At 63.1% G+C, this 22,461-nt stretch overlaps 1 protein-coding gene across 7 annotated transcripts; it reads left to right on the top strand.

Annotated features, from left to right (window-relative positions):
• Positions 1–936: 936 nt before the first annotated feature.
• On the top strand, positions 937–21,562 carry GPR35 (G protein-coupled receptor 35). Of its 7 annotated transcripts, none has more exons than XM_021075948.2 (3): positions 12,405–12,464; positions 12,648–12,752; positions 18,208–21,562. In XM_021075948.2, exons 2-3 carry the CDS (start codon positions 12,748–12,750, stop codon positions 19,130–19,132), a joined length of 930 nt encoding a protein of 309 aa, XP_020931607.1. In that variant the 5' UTR covers positions 12,405–12,464; positions 12,648–12,747; the 3' UTR covers positions 19,133–21,562. The 7 variants fall into 7 exon arrangements, with proteins under 7 accessions (XP_020931614.1, XP_020931607.1, XP_020931611.1 ...); XM_021075952.2 differs by lacking the exons at positions 12,405–12,464; positions 12,648–12,752 and adding exons at positions 13,182–13,367; positions 13,745–13,912; XM_021075955.2 differs by lacking the exons at positions 12,405–12,464; positions 12,648–12,752 and adding an exon at positions 937–1,058.
• Positions 21,563–22,461: the final 899 nt, after the last annotated feature.

Here is a 22,461-nt window from a genome sequence, read left to right on the forward strand (position 1 = left end):
GCCAGAGCTTCCGGTGAGGACGGTGAGACGGCGGCCGTCTGCAAACCAGGGCAAGGGCCTGTGCCGGCACCTCGACCCAGGCCTCTGGCCTCCTGAATCCGGAGGCGTCGGTGTCGTGGTCAGGCCTGCGGTGTGCGGCGGGAACTGACTGATGGGCGGCTGCTGACTTCTGCGCCGGCCGAGGCCTGCCTGGCACGGAATGTCTCAGCCTCCCCCGGCCGCCACTGTCTTGCTGAGGGAGCAGGCCCTCCAGACCCACATCGGGGCCGGCCCCACCGCCCTTCCGCAGCAGCCTGCTCGCCCACAGCCCCTCCTGGATGACCGGCGGGCTGGCCGTCGGGGAGGCCTCTGGGGGGCGCGCTCGAGCTGCACCTCCGCGGCTCAGCTCTGCCAGGAGCCGGCTTCCTCCCTGCGCTGCAGCCTTGGCACCAGGCAGTTTCTCTACGAGAACAGAGAGAAGCCGGTGCCCCGTCTCAGCCCTTAGGGCTCGGGCGGGGCCCTGTGGAGCTGAGCGCCCCCCTCCCCGGGGGCCTGGAAGGTAAAATGCTGCCAGCCCCGTGCAGGGCCCCCAGGCTGAGTGTCGCTGCAGAGTGCAGGGCCCTGCGGCCCTGGGAGGGCCCGGGTCCCCAGGCCAGGCCCACTGCTGCCTCAGCTCTCCACCGTACATGCTGGCACGGACTGGGACTCCGCGCGGGGGCCCACCAGGGCTCACAGAACCCAGTGGCAGTGGTGGCCAGCCACGCCAGGCTGAGTGCCCTGAGCAGAGCCCAGGGCTGTGTCCAGGCCCCACCTAGGGTCCCCGTTCCGACGGCAAGGCCCTGCACCGTGGCCCCGGCAGAGCCAGGTGGGCAGGTCTGGGTGTGTGCAGGTGATAGGGCCTCCTGTCCTGGGCTTTCCCAGCAGACTTTGCCCCAAGCCGCCTGCTTGAGCTTCCGTGTGATCCGACTTCCTGCTCCAGGCGCAGCGGGCAGTGTCTGCTCAGTGGGGCCTGGGACTCCCTCGCCACCCTCCCTCCCTCCCTAGGCCTGGTCGGCCTTGGGGGCGGCAGAGCTCCTGGGGTGAGTACCCAGGTCCTGGAGCCCTGGAAGCAGATGGTCAGGGAGGGGCCGGGCTGGACAGGGCTTCCTGGACGGGGCCTGCAGGTACTTCAGGCCCTCTTCTGTCTGTCTGTCTGTCTGTCTGTCCCTCCTCCTCCGTTCGTAAGCATGCCGTGCTTAGCACCCCCTTTGGTTTTACTGAATTTTTTCCTTCCCTGATTCTTTAACAGTTTGAACCCGGCTTTTCCTGCCCTTGAACTGAATGTAAAAGTCACATTGCTTCTGGGGTCCCTGGGGCTTTTGACCCCAACACGTACGTGGCCTTGGACAGGGCTGCCCCATCGGGAGACCTCCTTTCTGGTTTTGAAGACAGGCTCGGGGCAGGCCGGGCCGGCCAGGCCCCGGAGCTCTGAGCCCCGCAGCTCCTGGGCCTCAACCCTCCCCCGGGAGGCTCAGACAGGGGCTGTGGGTCAGGCTGCAGCGCCTGGGCGACCCTGTCTATGCGGACACCCTCAGACCATGGCTCTCTGATCCCCGGCAACGACAGGCTGGGTCTGCACGGGCAGCACAGGCCGAGGACGGCCCGAGAGGCTACTCACACGGGGCCCTGGGACACTGGCCGTGGCGGTTGTCAGGGGTGCACTTGCGTGTGATTTTCTGAGCACCCCCCACCACCACCACCACCACTGCACAGGCCTGGGGTCAGGCCCGTCCTCAGCTGCCCGGGACACCTGGTCCCCCCACAGATCACCCGGGAGGTGAGGCTGCTGGGCCAGGGGCCAGGCCAGGTGCCCTGCAGTTTCCTGGGCCAGGGCAGATGTGACGCTGGGCACCAGGGCACACAGTGCGTGTCTCTAAGCTCGTCCTCGTCCTCCGCGCCCCGGGGACAGGGCTGCTGGCATCCACGCATCACTGTCCACCGCCTGGCTCTCTAGGTCCATTCATTCTGAAGCCCCTGTGAGCCCGTGGGGGGGCTGCGGGTGTGGATTCCCGCAGCCCTGCCCTCGAGGCACGCAGGCTCCGTCAGGGAGGCCCCTCTGCGCACAGGTCACCCGGCCTCTCCTAACAACGAGGTGAGAGGTGACCCCGGGGGTGGGGGGTGGGGCGGCCTTCCGCCAGCCTAGGGTGAGCCGGGCACAGGGCCGGGGCTGGCAGAGGAGCGGGCACCCTCAGGGAATGGAAGACACTGTGCCTGCCGTGCGGGGAGTGGGCGTGGGGACGCGGCCAGAGCTGAGGCCGCAGAGGTGGGGGGACCTGGGGGCCGTTTGAGGGGCTTAGGCCTCACACCGAGGGCAGTTCCCGGCAGGGCCCCTGCGTGCCCGCTCGACCTCTCTGCCTCAAGTCTCAGGAAAGGACTGGGGGGCCAGCCAGGGGCTTTGGACGTCATGCAGGGGGCGCGGCGGGGAGGGGGGGGCGCTGGCGCAGGGAGCGGGCGGAGGGAGAGGGCGTGCAGGGGTTCGCCCAGGAAGCGCAGCCGGCAGAGCGGGCGTGATGCTGAACAGGTTTGACTGTACAGACCAGCAGGCCAGACAGCACCTTCCAAGCCCGGAGCGCTGGGGCTCCAGGCCCGCGACCTTCCGACGCTCAGCAGATTCTGTGGTTTTGAGCCCGTTTCCCGCTCCTCGCTGGACAAGAGTTTCCATCATAAATGGGTGTGGAATTCTGCCGAGTGCTTTTTTGCATCTGTTGAGAGGATTGTACGTTCTCCTTTATTTTATGAATACAGGGACTTTTTTAAAAAAGCAAAAAATAAAAACAAAAATAAAAACCAGTGGAGTTCCCATCGTGGCTCAGCGGAAACAAATCCGACCAGGAACCATGAAGTTGCAGGCTCGATCCCTGGCCTTGCTCAGTAGGTTAAAAATCCGATGTTGCCTTGAGCAGTGGTGTAGGTTGCAGACGCGGCTCGGATCCTGCATGGCTGTGGCTGTGGCTGTGATATAGGCTGGCAGCTGTAGCTCCAATTTGATCCCTAGCCTGGGAACCTCCACATGCCGCTAGTGTGGCCCTAAAAAAAAAAATAATAACAATAATACAGTGAATATAGTGAGTTATGTTAACTGACTTTCTAAGGTTAAAACAAGCCAACAATCCCGAGATGCTTTTGCTTGTATGGATGATTCGCTCCCTCTATTGCTGCATTCAACTAGCTGAGATTTTACTAAGACTTTTGTTTATGTTCACACATGAGTTTGATCTGCAGTTTTCTGGTGATAATATCTTTGCTGAGTTTTGGCCTAAGGATAAACCTTGTCTTTGAAAATGAGTTGGGACGTGTTCCTCCTTCTTTATTTTCTGACTCGAGTTGTTGGAATTATGTTTCAGATTGATATCATCGCATCTTTAAGTGTTTGCTAGAATTCACCAGGGACACCATCTGAGTCGGGACTTTTCTGTGCCCAGCGGTTTTCTAATCATGACTCCAACAGCTTTCGCAGACACAGCCTATTCACATTTTATGTTTCTTGCACAAATTTTGGCAAGTTGCGACTTTCGAGAAATATGCGAATTTCCACTGTGCCGCCAGATGTCTCTGCATGAAGGTATTGACAAGGTGCCTTCAAGATCCTGCTGATGTCCGGAGGGTCTCAGCCAGGCGCCTGCCTTCACTGCGGACACGAGCCGTTGTGGGGTTTGCTTTGGTCCGTTTCGCCAGAGGTGAATCAACTTCATTGATCTTTTCAAAGAACCAACGCCCATTTTATTGATTTTTCTCTGTGGTTATTTTTCCATGATATCAAATTTTTACCTTTTCTTAGTTCCCTTTTCTGCTTACTTGGGTTTAATCTGTCGTCGTTGTTTTTAGCTTCCCAAAGTGAAATTTTAATTAATGCTTTTAGGCCTTTTTTCTCTTTCCTAATGGAAGGAAGCACCTAAAGCCACACATTTTTTTCTAAATGGTGCATTAGTTCTGTCTCATAAATACGGATAAGTTGCGTTTTCATTATTAATTTGTTCAAAATATTTCCTAGTTTCCCTTCGAAGGCTTCTCTGGCTCGAGTTGTTGGAATTTTGTCGTTTCTCGCCCGAAGAGTTGGGCATATGTTCTTTGGCCCCATCTTCTCGGCCCTGGTTCCTCATTTAGCTGCGCTGTGTCTGAAGGGCACCCTCTGTGTGATTTAAACCTTCGTAACTGTGTGGAGACGTGCTGTAGAGCCTCTTCTGGAGACGGTTCGTACGTGCACTTGGAAAGAACACGCGTCCTTTGTCGCTGGCTGGGCCGCTCTGGGGCCTCGAGGGTGGGCAAGTGGACTGACGTTTTTCAAGCCTTCCAGAGCCTTCCTAAGTTTTTCTCCGTTACTGAGAGGAGGGTCTGTCGTAACTGTGGCTTCCTCTGTCTATTCTTCTGCGTTGGTCCTTTCATCGTCGTGCGGTGTCCCTATTTAATCTCTGGTAAGATTCCCTGTGTTGACGTCAGCGCAGGTATTAATACACCCACCCCGCTGTCTGATGACCGGGGTTTGCATGGTATGTCTTTTTCCAGTCTTTCACCTTGTTTTCATTTGTTTTACTCTTAATCTGACTGTAAGTTTAAAGTGTTCATCATTCAGATGGCATATTGTCACTTTTTTTTTATTGTCCACCCAAGCCGCAGCAGCGACAACGCCGTATCCTGAACCAGCTGCGCCACCAGGCACGCCTTCACTTCTTGCTTTTTAAATCCAGTATGATAATCTTTGCCTTTGCATCAAAGCGTTTAGACCCGTCGCATGCAATGGGTCGTTGCTGTGGTGGTGGGTTAAATCTACCGTCTTGCTGTTGTTTTCTGTTCATCGCACCTGTTTTTCCGCTTTTCCTCCACCTTCGGGCTGAGCCAGCACTGCGTCGTGTATTCCACTTACCTCCGCTATTGGTTTCTTGCCACACCCCTTTGTTTTATCTTTCCCTCGGTTGCTGCTGGGCTTACGATATGCGGATTTAACTCATCGATGACCAGTTGCACGCAGGACCGGGGAGAAATTGTGCATCCAGCCTGGGCTACGAGAAGGGTCATTCTCGGAGTGGGAGTTTTGAAGGAAGGTTGCAGGTGGGAGGATGATGGAGGGGTTGGTGATGTGGTCGGTTGGGTCAAGCGGTACCGAAAGCGCTTGTTGTCCCAGAGAGGATGCATGCTGGGCAGCTCCACCTGTGGCCCCACGTCTGGACCGGAGCTGGCAACGGGGTCGTGAGCATAGGGGAGGTTCTTGAATCAGCAGGGCTAGGAGGCTCTGCTGGGGAGAGTGTGTGATGGGCAAGAGGGGGCCAGGACCAAGCCCCAGGGAGCCCCACGTTTGGGGCCCCCCAGGAGAAGAGCAGGGCTGTGAGAGGAGAGGCGGGGGGGGGGGGCGTGAACGAGGCGTGTGCGGCGCCAGCGCAGAGGCAGAAGGGCCGTGGCGCGGGGGCTACCCCAGGGCTGCGCCAGAGCGATTCTGAAGCTGCGCCGCGTGCAGGGGCCTTGAAGCTCGGCTGAGTCGCCCCCTCATCTGTGCGCAGGTACCTGCTGTGCATTTAGACCTAGTCAATGCTTTATCTTTTTTTTTTTTTTTTAGGGCTGCACCTACGACATAGGGAGGTTTCCAGGCCAGGAGTCCCATTGCAATTGTAGCTGCTGGCCTATACCACAGCCACAGCCACAGCAAGGCCAGATCCGAGCTGTGTCTACGACCTACACCACGGCTCACGGCAACGCAGGATCCTTAACCCACTTGAGTGAGGCCAGGGATCGAACCCTTGTCCCTCGTGGATGCTAGTCAGATTTGTTTCCACTGAGCCACAATGGGAACTCCGCCTAGTCAATGCTTTGTTAAAACACCTTCAAAAATACAGACCTGGGGCTGGTTCAGCTGTGCCCCTGCTGCGGGAGGGTAAGAGGAAGCCTGCCGGGGGCCTGCTGGGGTCCGTGACCTGGCGGCCAGAGGGGCCTCAGGAAGATGTGCGTGTGCCCACCAAGGAGGGACCCCTCCCACGGGGGCAGCGCCAAGCGTTTGGAGGAAGCGAGGTCACCCTCCGGGAACGCGCGGGGCCTGCGCCGGGCTCTGCAGAGCTGGGCCACCCCAGTGCCGAGCTTCTCCAGACGGTGGGGTGGAGGGCGGCGGCCGGCAAGGTCGGGCCTTGCGGGACGGGGCACCGCCACCCAGGCCTCCTTGGGAGCCCTTGGTTGAGACACTTTCCCCCCAACTTGGTACTTCCCACCCCAGCCTGGGCCTCCGCCCCCCGAGCGCCGGGGGCCACACGGAGGCAAGATCCTACTGTTCGGGGCTCCGATGCCCCCCCCCCCCGGCCCCCAGCCCCGGTCTGCGGGTCCAGACGCTTGCCTGCCATCCCACGGGGCAGAAGGGAGCTCTGAGGAGCCCTGGCCTTCCCTGCGTCGTGCCCGCGCTCTCGCACCCTGTCCATGACAGCCGGATGGGTCCAGTGTCCTCACGGACCACCAGCAGCTCAGGATCCAGTCGAGGCCCGTGCCCGCTGCGGACCGACGGGGCGTCGCGCCTTCTCCCACTCGTCGCCCCCCGGCTCTTGTCTCCGAGCTGCCCCGGCAGCTCCCACGCTCAGTCAGGTTCAGGGGAACTTTGGGTTTTGCTGAGATGCCTTCATGAAGTGACTGGGTTTTTTTAAGTAAAATTGCGCATTCATGGACGGAAACTTTTTTGCGTTTCAATTCATTACACTTATTCTTCTAACGGACGTTAAATCATCCATCCTGGCCAACGGGTGGGCGGGAGCTGGCGTCAACTCTTGGGGCCCTTTGACCATGGCCAAGCCGCGATCAGCTCTGTTCTGGGGGGAGAAGCTGTTCTGGGCACATCACTCCCGTTTCCCAACCTTCTCTCGGCAGCGCCTCCTGCTCTTGCTGAGATGTGACAGCTGGCGACCGGCCGCCTGTTAGGGGCTGGGATTTAGGCTCGTCAGTGGACAGAATGAAGTTTTCTTTTTAAGAGAGAACACAGTCCGAGTCCACACTGATACTTGCCACTCAAGTTCGGGTCTCCGTGGCTCCTACTTCCCTTCCCAAAAGCGCACCTCTATTCCACACCTGCAACCCCAGCCGTGCCCAGCGCGGTTGCTCTTTTGTTTCACCCCGCAGCACAGCAATCTCAAAATGACAGCGTCCCTCCACTGTCCACAGCGTGGCTACTGGAAACAGTTTAAGATTTTTTTTTTTTTTTAAATGGCTGCGCCTGCAGCATATGGAAGTTCCTGGGCCACAGGTCAAATTGGAGCTGCTGCCGCCGGCCTACACCACAGCCACAGCCACATCGGATTCAAGCCACATCTGCGATCTGCAGCTTGTGGCAATGCCGGCTCTTTAACCCACCTGCATCCTCACAGAGACAGCTTCCTGGCCTTAAGCTGCTGAGCCACAACAGGAACTCCAGCCTAAGATGTTTTTATGTCCTTCAAAAAATCCTTGGGTTATATAGATGTACAGACAAAACTGTGCTTTTAAATTATTTGGAAAATGGGGACAACGACACGTTGGCCACCCTGTCCGTACCGCGCCTGTGGGGCTGTACAGTCACAGCCCCGGGTTTTAGATTCACTAGGGAGCATTTGGTGCCGCGAGGAAGATCAGGCTACCAACTGGTGATGCGGTTAACTGGTTTCAACTGGCTCCCAAGTGCACGAGTTCCTTTTAAAATATAATTTAATGTGATAATTACATAACACTGGGAGTTCCCATTGTGGCACAACGGAAACAAATCTGACAAGGAACCATGAGGTTTCGAGTTCCATCCCTGACCTTCTCAGTGGGTTAAGGATCGGGTTTTGCCGTGAGCTGGGGTGTAGGTCACAGATGTGGCTCAGATCTGGCGTGGCTGTGGCTGTGGTGTAGGCTGGCAGCTACAGCTCTGATTAGACCCCTAGCCTGGGAACTTCTGTATGCCATGGGTGTGGCCCTAAAAAGACAAAATAATAACAATTATTATTATTATAATATTGACATAGTTCTAAAGCCAAATCTACAAACCAAAGTATATTCACAGAAGTCTAGTTTCTCTCCCTGTCTCCCTTCTCCCCATATCCACCGATTCCAAGTAGGTAAAAATTTAAGTTTAAATAAATTGTGTGCCACGTTCTTCCATTCATAAAATTACAAGTTCCTGGCCCTAAACAAATAGGTAAATAGGCACCGAGCACCGGCAGCCTCGGATCGCCTAGCAGTAGCTGCCGGGGGGAACCACGTGGTGGTGGACCCAGGAGTTCTCGCTTTTGCAGCTGCCCGGGGCTCCAGGGCGCGGAGGGGATGCACCTCAGGTAACCGGGCCCGTGGACAGGTGTTCCAGGGGCTTCCGGGCTGCTGTCTCTCTGCAGTTCCTCCCCCTGCCTTTTTCATTGCTCGACCCATCTGTCCGCAGCAGAGCCTCTGAGACGTGGGGCTGCGGGTCAGTGGGAACGGCAGCCCTCCCTCTGCCCTCCACAGAGTCCCCACATCCCAGGGTTTCTCCCCTCGCGGGTCGCTGTCGCACTCTTGGGTCTGGCGCGTCTGATGGGGAGAAGCGGCAGCGTGGGCCCTGCAAGTGCACGGTTCTCCTTTTCCGAGCACACCCTGCATCTTCTCGTGTCTGACGAGCTCTTACTTCTCCTTTCCGTGAACTGTCTGCTGGTGTCTGTCACTTGGCATGTGGCCCAGTCTCCGGAGGAAACGTCTCGGAAGGCCCGGGTCCTGGGAGGGACGTGGGAACCCTCAGCAGAAGCCCAGGACCTCCTGTCTCAGCAGCTCTTGGGGTGCCAGCTGAGTTCGCCTCGTCTCGGCTCAAACCAGCCAAGGGTGGAGGCCGGCTGCCCCCGGGGGAGGGGCGGGTGGGGAAAGCCCTCGGGGAGAGACCCGCCCCCTCCTGTTCGAATCCAGCTGTGACTTTATGGCGAGGATGGCACGCCCTGGGCACACACTTGGCCCTCGTGGGGTTGCTCTCTGCCCACTAGATGCCCCAGCCTGGGAGCAGGGCCCGGGAGCTGCTGTGGGCAGCAGGGGCCGCTGCAGGGGGCTGGCCACCTGCGTCCTGTGGGAGGCTGGAGAGTGGGCAGGGGCCTGGATGGCCATCCCCGCAGAAAAGGGAGGCAGGAAGGCGGCGTCCCCGGAAGGGGACTGGGGAGGGGCCCGTGGCCAGCCTTCCAGGCAGAGGAAGGGGAAGGAGGCCCCGGAGGAGGCAGGAACCTGCAGCTGGACCAGCGCCCACAGCCCACCCATCACAGCAACTAGAGGGGTCGTGGGGTTCAGTGCAGCCCCAAGGAGGCAGGATGAGGGCGGGGCAGTGCCGGCGCGCCTGCCCTCAACCCTCTGCCACCCTGAGCCGGCCAGCACCTGGGGGAGGCAGGGCAGGTGCCGGGCACAGACGGGGCTTCCACCATCTCAGGGCCCACGTGCTCCCCAGGGCATCCGAGGCCAGGGACTGGAGGAGGGCCGCCGCCCCCTGGCCCTGTCCCCAAGAGCCACCAAGAGCAGCGCTGCTGCTGGCAAGACGTGAGAGGCATGAGCGGGGCCGGAGGCCGGCGCCCCAGTGTCCGACTCCATGGGATGTGGGTGCAGTGGGACCAGGACCACACAGCCACCCCTCAGGGCCTCCTGTTCCCCTGAGGGGAACCCAGGAAGGGACCCCGAGGGACAGCCGGGCCAGCAGGGCCTGAGGACCCCTTGAGACCCCCCCAGCGCCCTTCACAAGCCACTCAGGACCCCCGGGACCCCTCACAAAACCCCTCAGGATCCCTGGTGTCCTTTGCTGTCCTGTGGCAGCTTCTCCCTGGAGCACAGGCCCCCTTGCTGGGAAAGGACGGGACATGCCCGGCTTGGCCTCTGCCGGGCTCCCCAGCTCCCAGGGTGAAGGGTGCAGCGGAGGGTGTAGGGGAAAGTGGGGTCTGTCTGGGGAGCGAGGGGTTTCCAAGGGCCCAGAGGAGACAGGTGCAGTGGGGGAACAGGAGCACCCAGGGCCCAGACCGTGTCCTAGACACGTGGCCTCTGTTCATCAGGCTCCCGGCATGAGTCAGCGGTCACCGCTGGAGGGGCAGGCGGTCACAGCTGGAGGGACAGGTCCAGAGCCTGGAGAGCGTCTGGAGTGCTGGCCATCTGACCAGAGGCTGTGGGCTTGGCCGCCCTGTGTGCCCGCCCGTTTCTGGAGACTAGGCAGCCTTCCTTGGGCGCCCCAGAGGCTGCCCGCCACGGGCCAGGCGGGGGGCTGGGGTCACAGCAGAGGCCAGAGGCCGAAGGCAGGCAGGTGGCGTGGCCTCCACATGGTTCTGGTGTTTCCGAGCCAGGCCGCTTTCCTCTCTCTTTTGTGTTGCGTGGACTTGATCGTTTTGAGTGGGAAACAGCCTGGTGGGTGACACAGTAGGTGTGCAAAGGTGGCCGTGGAACCAGGACTTCCTGTCCCCTTTCCCAGCACAGCCAGGCCAGGACATGCTGCTGGGGGCCCCTTCAGCCCTCCCCTCCCGCCCACACATAGCCTTGGGAGCACCCCTCTCGGCTCAGCCACATTTGCTGACTGTGTGGACCAATGGGTGGGTGGCCAGGGTGGCATCTCAGAGGCCACAGAGCAACTTTGGTGGGAGGACAGAGGTGGCAGCTGCAAGGGCCTCGAAGACTTCCCGCGGGAGGGGCCCCTGGTGGCCGTGGGGGGTCTGCAGCTGCACCCCGTGGGTTGGCAGGTGGGAGATGGGGTCCTGGCAGCCTGGCTTCTCTCAGGAGGCAGGTGGCAGAGCCACCGGCTGCTGAGCGCCCAGCGCCCCCCTCGACACCCACACGGGTCAGGACCTCGGCCCCAAACCACTTGCGTGATGCCATCCCCTCTGCCAGATGTGGTGGGCACTACGCAGAGATGAGTCACAGGTCATGTCACAGGCCCCGCGGTGGCAGCCGGGCATGTCTCAGGTTGAGGGCACCTCAGGCCGAAGAGCTGAGTTCAGGCAACCAGCCCCTGCCCTACACCGTCCCCTTGCTGACCGGCCACCTCATCTGCCCACCTAACGCAGGCCACACACTTGCTTCTCTATTTTTATAAACTTTTTATTATGGAAAATTTCAAATATATACCCAAGGAGGGAGTCTAGTCCAGAGAAACCCACGTCTCCCGCCTGTGATCCACCCCGCCTGCCAGTTCCGCCACCTCCCGCACCCCACCAGCGTCTTCCAGCCAATCCCAGACCCCCGACCCCCCAGGCAGCCCCTTTCCAGCAGACAAGAGCTTTGTCCAGTCCAGCCGTGGCGCCATAACCACACCAGGACACAGGCCTGATTCCTGGCCTTGTCCCCACGCTGGCCAGTCCCCATGGGCCACTGTCCAGTCACAGAAGGATGCCTTCCCCAGCTGGCTCTCTGCAGTCTGGGCCCACAGGGCTGCTTCTGGTTCTGCCACTGGCCCTCTGGGATGTGGCACCAGTGGCCAGGTCCCCGGCGAGGCCATGAGGGCTGGATCCGTCCACCTGCCCCTTGCCGAGGGACCAATCTGCTGGGGGCAAAGGGAGCGAGGCCAGCGAGGGGCCTCGGATCCAGCAGAGAGAGAGGGCTTCCTGCAGGCAGAGCGACTGCTGGGCAGGGTAACGGGAGGTCACCTGCGGGAGAGGGAGAGGGGGTCGCCTGGCCAGGAAGGGTCCCGACCCCTGCCTCTCCCTCCCTCCCTTCCTCTGGGCAGCCGAAGCCCGTCTGACCGCCCAGGCCAGACCCCAGGCCCAGGGCCTGCTCCAGAGAGGCAGTCGCCCGGGGTGAGCTGTGTTCGGGGCCAGCGAGTTTGAGGGTGTTTCCTTGAGGTGGGACCTGGTTTTCCCCAGGGGAGGACCGTGGCCTGCGGGGGAGTGGAGCCGGTGGGCCTGAGGTGGCTGAAGGGACTGTGAGTGGAGCCCAGAGGCCAAGAGCCAATGGTCCAGGCCAGCACCGCGCAGCCCGGGAGGGGTGCAGTGGGTGTGGGACCGACACGTGCAGGTCCCGCCCCCGCATTGCCCCATCCTCACTGGGTATTACTGTGACAGCAGGGGCAGCTCCAGGCGGGCTTTCTGCCCAACCAGGGGGACAGCGGGGAGGGGGGTGTTACCCAGACCCGGTTTCTGTGAAGAGGGGAACAGAAAGTGCCTGTATGACAGAGGCTCTGGCTTCTCGGGGTTGGAGAGGGGGGAGCCCGGGCCCAACGCTGAACCCTGGGACCTCAGGCCCCAGGGAGGCTCAGGGTCCCAGCCCCCACCAGACCCCCAGGGCGCAGGGTGGGGTGGGGAGGCAGGTGTGGCGCCGGCCTGGGCACCACATCTAGGAGGACTCTATCGGTAATCAAGATAAAGAGTGAAATACTTAACACACTGGAGGTGACGCAAAACCCACCAGGAAGAAGAGTCAACATCTTAGATGCGGGAGGGGGTGGGGGGGGAGGGACGTGGGGGGCGCATTCCTTTGCCCCAAGCTCTGCCAGACCCCCGTCAGGCTCAGAAGACGCAGCCGCACACACGGCCACATCACCCTTCGGGCATGTGAGATCCCCCGCCCCGCACACCCCCCCCCGCCCCCGCACTCCCCCCTCCCCCCACCCAGCTGTTGTGGGCAGAGGCCTGCGCTGGGGATTGTGAAAGCAGCTGTCGGCTTGGCTCCGCTGCTCCACCTCCGCCACCCCCTTCCCAGCTCTGAGGCCTCTCTCACGCCCATCCATTTTCCAGGAAGCCCCCCCATGGCTGCCTCCCCCCGCTTCCAGGGCCGGCTCAAGGGCCACCTCCTTCGAGAAGCCTCCTGGTCCTGCCCTGCCCTCCATGAAGCCCCATGAAGTGAGTGCACAGGCGCGCCCACCTGCCCCACCTGCCCCCACCCCGTGTCCAGCACGGCGCCCACGCATGGGCCGGCGAGGGTGGGCACGGGAGAGGGCAGGCCGGGGCGTGGAGTGAGGTCGGAGTGGGCAGTGTAGCCTGGGGAGGAGAGGCCAGGCGGATCCAGGCCCTCGGCCAGTGGGGCGCTGCCCGGCCCAGGACGCCCTTCCTGGGTGTCCCGGGGGTCCTGCCGCTCTTTCCAGGCCGTGGTCCTAAATCCCCTCCTTTAGGTCTTTGTTCCCTCCCGGGGCCTGGAGACAGGGCTCTGCTTCCCACCCCAGGTGAGGAGCCTGGCGGGGGCACGAGCTCCGAGCCCACAGGGTCCCGGGGAGGGGGCCTGGACCACATCCAGCAGCCTCTCTGGGGTGGCTCCGCCCCCCGGGCACGTCCGCGAGGAAGGTTCCTCTAGCAGTGATGCCAGTCTCAAATCTGACTTGACCTCACGGCCGCAGCCACAAGCGGCAGCCACAAGCGGCGGCCCAGCTCTCCAAGGGGAGGGGGCAGGAGCATCCTCCTACAGACCTGCGCCCGGACCCCCACCCGACAGGGCTGTGCGTGGGCAGGCAGGCAGCAGCGGTAGGGGCCAGGACCTCGGAGGTGGGGGCCAGGGCACGGGAGGGGGGCCTTGGAGATGGAGCCCTGCCTGCGCCTGAGCACAGAGCGTCCAGGGCTCGACGGTGGGGCCGGCGGGGCAGCAGGCCCGGCCAGTCCTCCTCTGAGTCTGAGCAGGCGGAATGGTTCTGGCGTGGCGCCTGAAGCCTCAGGCCTCTCCGACCCCCGAGGGTCCAGTGGGCCTTGAGGAAAGGACCCAGCCCTGCCCTGGGCAGCCCCCCACCCCCACCCCCAGGGAGGAGCCGGCCACGACACAGCCAGAGGGAAGTGCTGTGGGCCCAGGGGGATGCCCCAGCACTTGAGCAGATGGGTTCTGAGCCCCAAACCACTCGTGTTTACAGAGCGCTTGCCCTGGGCCAAGAATCTGCTTATTCCTTGGCGCTGGCCACCGGGTTGGACTCTCCAGTCGGGGCCCCTGCTGACCAGTCAACAGGATTGGCTGGCTGAGGTCCTTCTCTGCACGAGAACTAAGGATACGAGAAATTCAGAAGTTCTGTGGAGAGAGCCAGGTGGGGCGGGAGGGGGGCCAGGGGGCTGGAGGGGCGGGAGATGGACACGGATGATGAGGGCAGGCCAGGGTCCCAGGACCCAGGGTCAGGAGGCCTGGGCCAGCCACCCCCCTCCTCTGGGTCTCAGTCTCCGCAGTGGAAACAGGCAGGGTGGGGTCGGAGCTCCCTGTGGCCCCTGCAGTCGTGCAGTGATGCTGTGGCTGGATGCTGCAGGGCCCAAGCTGAGGGGACAAGGCCCTGCATCAGGCGCATGGGGCTGAGGCGTGGTCTGTAGGGACCGCGGCAAGAGCCCCTTTGAGCAGGGCCTCTGGGGCTGAGCTCAGAGTGGACAGGCCTGCCAGGAAGAACGCCCGTGGGGCCTGTAGGAGCTGGGGAGGGACACGTTCCAGCCCGGGTCTACCCTGGCGGAAGGGGTGGTCTGGAAGGAAGCCTTCCGGGAGTGCTTGCTGTGGCTCAGCAGATTAAGAAGCCGACGCGCATCCATGAGGATGCATGGAGTTTGACCCCCGGCCTCGCTCGGTGTGTTAAGAGAGCTTCAGCGTAGGTTGCAAATCTGGCTCGGATCCCATGCTGCCGTGGCTGTGACGTAGGCCGGTGGCTGCTGCTCCGATTCCACGCCTAGCCTGGGAACTTCCATAGGCCACACCAAAGCCCAAAAAAATGTTTTAAAAAAGAAGGCTCTGCGCGGAGGTGGGTGTGACCTGGGGCCACTGCCTGAGGGGAGGGAAGCGGCAGGAAACGGGCCTGCAGCGAGTCCACGCAGGGCTGTGGGGCCCCCTCAGCACGGGGGCAGGTGCTTGCGAAGGGGCAGAGCTGCGTGCCAGGATGCTGGGCGGGGGCCAGGCCTCCGACCGCAGCCACGGGGCTCAGCCCTGGGAAAGGCCGGGCGCTTTCCGGAGGTGGCGGGATGGGTGCGCAGCGGTCTGGACGTGCTAGCTCAGGTTGCCGCCAGATCGGGCCCGCAGGTTCCCGGAAGCTATCCACCCAGGAGCTCCTGGCACCCCTCTTCCTCTGCCAGAAATTCCCCCAGGTAGCCCTGAGGTGGGGCTGATGCAGGCGCCGGGAAACCCCGTCAGTCACCCCCGCTCTGCTAACGTCAGCCTGCCCACAGCCTAGGGGGGCCGGCTCACCCCTTGCCCTGCTTCCTCACCTCCTGTCTCAGGCGGCACCTGCATAGGGAGCTCGGGAGGGAAACGAAGGCTGACTGCAGGTCAGTGCCAGCCACACCGCCAGGGCCTCAGCAGGGAGGGCACTGATGGGGGGGGGTGTCTCAGGAGGGAGGGCACTGATGGGGGGGTCTCAGGAGGGAGGGCACTGATGGGGGGTCTTGGCAGGGAGGGCAGTGATGGGGTCTCAGGAAGATGGGGGGCCTTGGCAGGTGATGGGGGTTGTGAATCTCCGCAGCGTGTGGCGGCGGCGGAGCTCTGTGGGGGTGACGGGCTGGGACGGGAGCATGAGCCGGGTGGGGGTTGTGGCAGGCGTGGGCAGCAATGCAGAGGAGCTGGTGGTATCACCCGGGGCCTGGACCCCACCTCATTCGAATCTCTGAAATCTCCCCAGGGTGGAGCCCAGCGAAAGGGGCGTTTGGGTGCGGCTGTCCTGCCAGGTCAAGCGCTGCTGTGAGACGTGCCCTGGTCCTGGGCCATTTCTAAAGCAGGGTCCCAGCTCCAAAGGTCTCTCAGGCGCTGGCCATAGGGTCTGCACCCCACTCTCTGCCTCAGATCCCACGCCGGGGGTCTGCAGGGCTGCGGGGGCCAACAGGGAGGGTGGCAGCGGGCACGTTGTGTCCCCAGACGACCACAGAAGTGTCTCAGGGCAGAACCAAGGGTGTGGCTTCCGACCTCTTGTGGGGGAGCAGCCCAGTCTCGCCATCACCATCCTCCACGGGAGCAGGAAGCGTGGCCTCCGAGGCGCTCTCCCCCCTCGGGACGGCGTCCCCGGCAGGAAGTGGCGGGCCCACAGCCCAGGGCTCTGGCTGCTCGGCCGTGCTGGGCGGCAGCTGTGGAGGGTTTTGGAGGTGGCAGTTCGCCCATTCAAGCAGGAGGCCAGCGGGGGTCCTTCTCCTGGACACAGGGCCCGTGCCCACAGCTGGCCCAGACAGGGACCTGAGCTGGTTGCTGTGGCTTCGGGGCACCCATGCTGCTTCAGCTGGACTTTGGGACCTGAATTCCCAAACTTTTATTTTATTTTATTTTATTTTTTGTCTTTTTGTCTTTATAGGGCCGCACCCGCAGCATATGGAGGTTCCCAGGCTAGGGGTGGAATCGGAGCTGCAGCTGCCGGCCTGCACCAGAGCCACAGCAACGCCAGATCTGAGCCGTCTGTGACCTACACCACAGCTCATGGCAACACCGGATCCTGCAAGGCTGCAGCTAGACTTTTTTAACTTTTCCTCACAAAATTTTGGGTCACACTGACGCTAGACTGAAAGTTATACCCCATGGCATGTGGACCAGAGCTCAGCCCCAGGCAACCTCCTGGGCAGAGGGCATGGGGGAGGGCCCAGCACACCCTGCCACCTGCCGCCCGCCGTGCCCTGAGCTGTGGAGGATCCAAAAGGGGCAGCACCGGCCGGAGTAGTGAGGGGCCAGCCCTGGGTCCAGCTCGGCGGGGGCTACGGCACAGAAGACCCCACCCGAGCCCGGGCTGCAGAAGCAGCGGGTCTTCCCAGCAGGCTCCGAGGGTCCTGGGCTCAGGGCACCGCACAGAGCCGGCCTCCGGAGCCAGCAGGGCAGGTGGGCGGGAAGGGAACATCCCAGTGGTTGTCCCAGGGGGTTCTGGGGCCTGAGGGTCTCTGAACCTGCCCAGGGTGTGGAGAGAGCATGCAGAATCCGCAAAAACATGGAGAGAGATCCTTAGGGTACAGGTGGCACCGCAGCGCGAGGGCTCATGAAACTTTAATTGCTGGCAAATGTGCCATTAAAATTCAGACGAGATGCAGCAGGATAATCGGGTGGAGATTTGTTTCCGGCTGCAGTCTGGGCTCCTGCTTCCCTAATGGACTGTGGTCTGGGGGCTCCCAGGGGGCTGCAGCTGAGGAAATGATCCCCCCACCCAGGCACCCGTGAACCTGCCACTGGGGGTGCTGGGCTCTGAGACTTCCTCCTTTCCCGTGTGGGGAGGGGGCCGGGGAGCAGAACCCACCCCCGCTTCCAAACCTCACCTAAGGGCAGAGGACTCCTGGGGCCTGATGCTCGTCGGGGGAAGGGGCCACTCCCATGCACGCCCCCACCCTTCCAGCCAGAAGAGCCCAGGTGGGGGGATGGGAGGGGGCTGGGGTGTGTGCCACTCACGCACGTGTGCTCTGCGCGGTCCCACGCGTCTGACACCAGCACCCCAGGGTGCTGCCCAGCTCAGGGTGAATCAGAGCCTGCCTGTGCCATCTGCACACCCTGGATGTCAGACCACCGACCAGGTTCACCCTCGCCCCGGTGGGCTGGGCCGGGCACCCCTGCGAGACCGGCTCTGAGCCCGGACCGCAGGGAGCTCAAGGGACGCCCCTGACCCAGGGGAGCCTCAAGCCAATCAAAGTGGGGCCTCAGGGCAGAGAGCTGGGAGGCCCCGGGAGGAGGGGAGAAGAGGGGGAGGGAGGGGAGAGGAGGAAGAGGGAGGCCACGCCCCTCGGGAAGGGGGTGATGCACCGGAGGGAGGGAGGACACAGCCCCGGGCTCTGGAGTCTTCTGGAGAGCTGGCTGCAGCCCCAGCCCTTGCTGGATTTCAGCCGCCAGGAGCGGCCCCGGTGGCCTAGGACCTGACCACTCGGCTGGGGTGCCAGGGTAGGTGCCAGGTTCGCCGAGGGGTGGAAGGGGCAGTAGGCCACCCTGGGCTTTGTCCTCGGACTGTCCTGGTGTCGCCTCTGAGCCCTGCCTGGTGGGAATGGCAGTGGGGCTGGGCGAGGCTTCCCCCACCCTGGGCCCCGTCCTGACAGCAGGGGGTGGCGCGGCTGGGCCAGAGGCAGACAGGGAGCCCCGCCTTCCCTTCTGCCCACAGCAGGCAGACCCATGCCCCCAGGAGGGCTCGGGAGAGGGGAGGGGGGTCTGGGTCCCGCCCTGGCCTGGCTCACTGTGCCGCCTTGGGGCTGCTGGCCCCTGAAGGCCCCGTTTCCCTCCGACCCGGGGGGCAGGGGTGGCCTGGAGGGGGCCTCGGAGCTCCTTAAGATTTCTTCTTTGGGAGCGTGACCTTGGGGGGGCCCTGAGTGGGGGCTGGGGCCTCACGTCCTGCCTCCCTGGCCAGAGGCGGGTGGCGGCCGGGGTCCCCGTCCTGCTGCGCTCCTCACGCCCCGCCCCCTCCTGCAGCCCCAGGACCATGAACCAGAGTTCGTGCGGCTCCAGGGAGCTCAACCAGTCCCAGCCGGCCGTGCATGTCCTCTTCGCCTACACGGGCGGGCTGCTGGTGCTGGGCCTGCTGCTCAACGGCCTGGCGCTCTGGGTGCTGTGCTGCCGCCTGCAGCAGTGGACGGAGACGCGCATCTACATGGCCAACCTGGCCCTGGCCGACCTCTGCCTGCTCTGCGCCCTGCCCTTCTTCCTGTACTCGCTGAGGGGCACCGGGGACACGCCGCTCTGCCAGCTCTCCCAGGGCACCTATCTGGCCAACAGGTACATGAGCATCAGCCTGGTCACGGCCATCGCCGTGGACCGCTACGTGGCCGTGCGGCACCCGCTGCAGGCGCGCAGGCTCCGCTCCCCGCGCCAGGCCGCGGCCGTGTGCCTGGCGCTCTGGGCGCTGGTGCTCGGCTCCCTGACGCTGCGCTGGTTCCTGGAGAGGCAGGAGGGCGGCTTCTGCTTCACCAGCCCCTCCCGGAAGAACTCGCACACCCCGGCCTTCTCGCTGGTGGGCTTCTACCTGCCTCTGGCCGTGCTGGGCTTCTGTTCCCTGCAGGTGGTGGCCACCTTGGCCCGGAGGCCAGCCGCGGACGCGGGCCAGGCGGCGACCAGCCGGAAGGCCGCCCGCATGGTCCTGGCAAACCTGGTGGTGTTCGTGGTCTGCTTCCTGCCTCTTCACGTGGTGCTGACGCTGCGCGTGGCCGTGGGCCTGCCCCCCTGTGTCGGCCAACTCGCCATGGAAATCACTGGCAGACTCTCGGACGCCAACTGCTGCCTGGACGCCGTCTGCTACTACTACATGGCCAAGGAGTTCCGGGAGGCGTCCGTGCTGCCCGCGGCCTCCAGGGCCAAGGCCCACAAGAGCCAGGACTCTCTGTGCGTGACCCTGGCCTAGGAGGCGAAGCGGTGCTCTCCGCGAGGTGCTGCCTGCTGGGGACCGGTGACCAGCCCTGAGCTCGCCGTGGGCGGGGGGTGCTGTCAGGAGGCCCAGGTGGGCAGGACAACCAGGCATGGAGCCTGGGGAGGTGACAGCCCCCCGCCCCCGCCCAGTGGAAAAGGAACAGGGAGGATGGCAGGGCTGAGGCCTGAGCAAGGCCACCGCAGGGGCCCTGGGCACCCGTGCTGGGCCCAGAGCCCAGGACACCTGGGCGGGGCGGGGGTGGCTGTTGGGCACCAGGAGGCTCTGATGGCCAGCTTGCCGCCGCCACCCACAGGGGCCGGAATAAAGCCCCCCAGAAGACTGTGTGTGCCACCCACACCCGCACCAGGGGCATCTTCCCCGGGGACTGTCCAGGGCTCCCCTAGGGGCCCCCGCCTACGTCACAGCCCTTCCGTCCCCATCCATCTGGAGTTCTATCTGCCACTGGGCCAGGCCTGAGTGTGGGCAGCTGGTCCTGAACTCAGAGACCACGCGTAGGGAGGGCGGAGGGGACAGTTAGCTCTGTGTCCGGCAGGGGACACGGCCTCTGCCAGGGCCAGAGCTGGAAGGAGCCCCATCTTACACTTCAGCCTGGGGAGGGGAGGAGCCGCTACGGACAGAGTCGGTCTCTGGACTAGAGAACGACGGAGAGAGGGAGAGAAGGAGAGACGGATGGGGAGAAAGCAGGATGGAAGGGGGGGTGTGGAGGGAACCGGGAGGGGGGGACAGGGACCACAGGAGAGGACGGGCCAGAGAGGGGAGGTCATGAGAAGGACAAGGAGAGAGGACCCTGGGAGGCGGTCAGGGGAGGGGAGAGAGACGGAGAGAGCTGTTCCAGGCCGGCCCCCGGCCCCGGTGCCACCCCCCCACCGCCGCGTGCCACCCCTCCTGCTGTCCTGCAGACTGGGAGCCGCAAGGGTCAGAGGGTCCCAAAGAGCTACTGGGTGCCCTGGGTGCCTGAGGAAGGACCAGGGGCCAGCTCTGCCTGCCAGACCAGCTGGGCACCCCCGCTCCCAGGGCCACTGGACGATGGACCTTACCCAGGGCCACATGGCCTGGGGCAGACCCACAGAGGTCCTGGGCTGGCCGGAAGCCTTGGATGGAGAGACCCAGGAAGGACCCCCACCACAGAGCCCCTGTCTGTCTGGGGTGGGTGGGGAGGTGGTGGGCCCGCAGCCTGGAGGGGGCCTTGGTGGAAAGCCCTGAGGCTAGGTGAGGGCTCGCCCCGATCAGGTGAGTCCCGGGGCTGGCACCGGAAGTGGGAGAGGGAGGGGGGGAGGGGGGGAGAGAAAGGCTGCAGCACCCTCTCCCGGGCCCAGTGAAGCTCCACCTGGCCGGGCCCTCCTCACCCCAGAACCCGCTGAAGCTCCCACCAACTTCCCGCCCCTGGCAGACTATCAGCAGCCACTCTGTGGCCGCTGCCCCAGGAAGGACTCTAGTGGCTGCAGCATGGACCAGAGTGTCCCAGGGCAACGAGCGTCTCCATCTGCCTCCTCCTGGTGCTGGGCCTGCCACTCAAGGGCCTGGCACTCTGGGTGTTCGGCTGCCACCTGCCCAGGTGGACAGACACTCACGTTGCGAAGTCAACCAGGTGGCAACTGTCTGCTGCCGCCGAGCCTGACGGGATCCTGCAGTCCGGGGCCAAGTGTCCAGGCCGGGAGGGCACCCCACACGGGTCCTGCAGAGCGTCCACTGGGGCAACACCTACAGGAGCAGGGGCCCCACCTGCAGCCTGGCACTGGGGTCTTCTGCTCCCAGGAGGCGCAGGTTCACCTGTCGGCTCTGGCCGTGCTCACCTGCCCCCACCACCCTGGTTCAGTGAGATGGTGGTAGGTGCCCAGGGCACTTCTGATGGCCATTGGTGGGCCTTTTACATGGCACTGTAAGAGCAGGAGAAGGGGGCCTGGGGCCAGAGGGCAGGAAACCACACATCATGCAAACAGCAGTGTCCTGGGGGACAAAGAGAAGCTGGAACCTCCAGGCTGAGAGGAAACCAGAGCTTCTGGGGACAGGTGCCCTGGGGGCAGACAAGAAGAGGTGGAACAGGGTGTGAATCTCCAGGGTCCAGATGTCACCTGTTGCTCATCATGCCCTCATTACAATAAAATGGTCATAAAATTAGCTACGCAGATAAGAAGCAGCCATCCTACGCTGATGCCATGACACTCCCGATATACTAAATATGGACAAAAATCTCTCCTCCCTTCGGGAAGGTGAAGCTGGGATGACAATAAGGAATATGACACCCAAGCCCCACTTCCCAGTGACCATCCCGCCCGTAAAATCAGATGCCCCATGTAACGGGTGCGCCCAACACACGCAGGACAGCTGCTCGCCTCTCTGGCCGCCTCTCCTTAAAAGGTGTATTTCTCACTTAAAATAAATCCTCCGTTTCCTTTCTCAAAATCTCCGTCTCATGTCTGAATTCTTTCTTCGACGAGACAAGAACCCAACCTTCAGGAGCAGCCGCAGTGCCCACAGCCCCTGCCCCCGCCTCCTGAGGCTGCCGCTGGCCAGAGTGGAAGCTGGGCGGCAGGAGGAGGTGAGGCCTTGGCCCCCCTGCTGACCCATGGCAGAGAACTTGCTAGAGCCTTTAGACCTGCCACTTTCCAGGACTGGGGGTGCTCCTAGGGTCTCTCATGGGGAGGGTGGGGAGAGGAGAGGCTGGGAAGTGGGCCAGGCCGTGACAGGGGGACGCAGGGCTTGGGTGTCCGGAAGGTGGGGGGGAGGGTGTGCGTCAGAGGAGTCAGGCGGTTCCGGCAAGGTGGCACCTCCTTGTGCTGCGGCTGGACGCTGGATGGCGGGGCCAGGACGCAAGGATGCTCTGGGGGGTCCAAGGGAGAAGCGTCCAGGGCCAGGATGGCGAGGGGGGGAGTCCTGAGTCGCAACGGCGGGCGGTGACCAGGATGAGGGCTCCCACCTCGATGCGGGGCAGCCAAGGGATTCAGTGGGACGCTCTAAGGGCGCTGTTCAAGGGGTAAGAAAGGGGGCCTCCGGGAGTTAGGGTGGCCTGGTTCGGGTGTGTGAGCGCCCCAAGGGAACGGAAGGGCGGGATAGGGCAGCCCTGGCCAGCAGGGGCGGAGCATCGGTATTCAGGGGCGGGGCCAGACAGCAGCCCCGTCCCCTAGGCTCCAGGCCCCGCCCCTCTGCCCCAGGCCCCGCCCACAACCAAGGCCCCACCCCTTCTCGCTGCTGGCTCCTCCTTTCCTGGGAGAGGGGAGGGGCGGGGAGGGTCCCCAGATGCCGCCTCCTCGAAGCTTCTCTTCTTTGGGGCTGGGGTCCGCTGGTCCACCCCTCTCGCTTCC

The sequence above is a fragment of the Sus scrofa genome, chromosome 15 (assembly GCF_054392235.1).
Source record: "Sus scrofa isolate SSC_HxYL_T2T_F1_AM1 chromosome 15, Sscrofa_HxYL_maternal_Yorkshire_Landrace_v2.0, whole genome shotgun sequence".
In the NCBI taxonomy this organism is placed as follows: Eukaryota; Metazoa; Chordata; class Mammalia; order Artiodactyla; family Suidae; genus Sus; species Sus scrofa.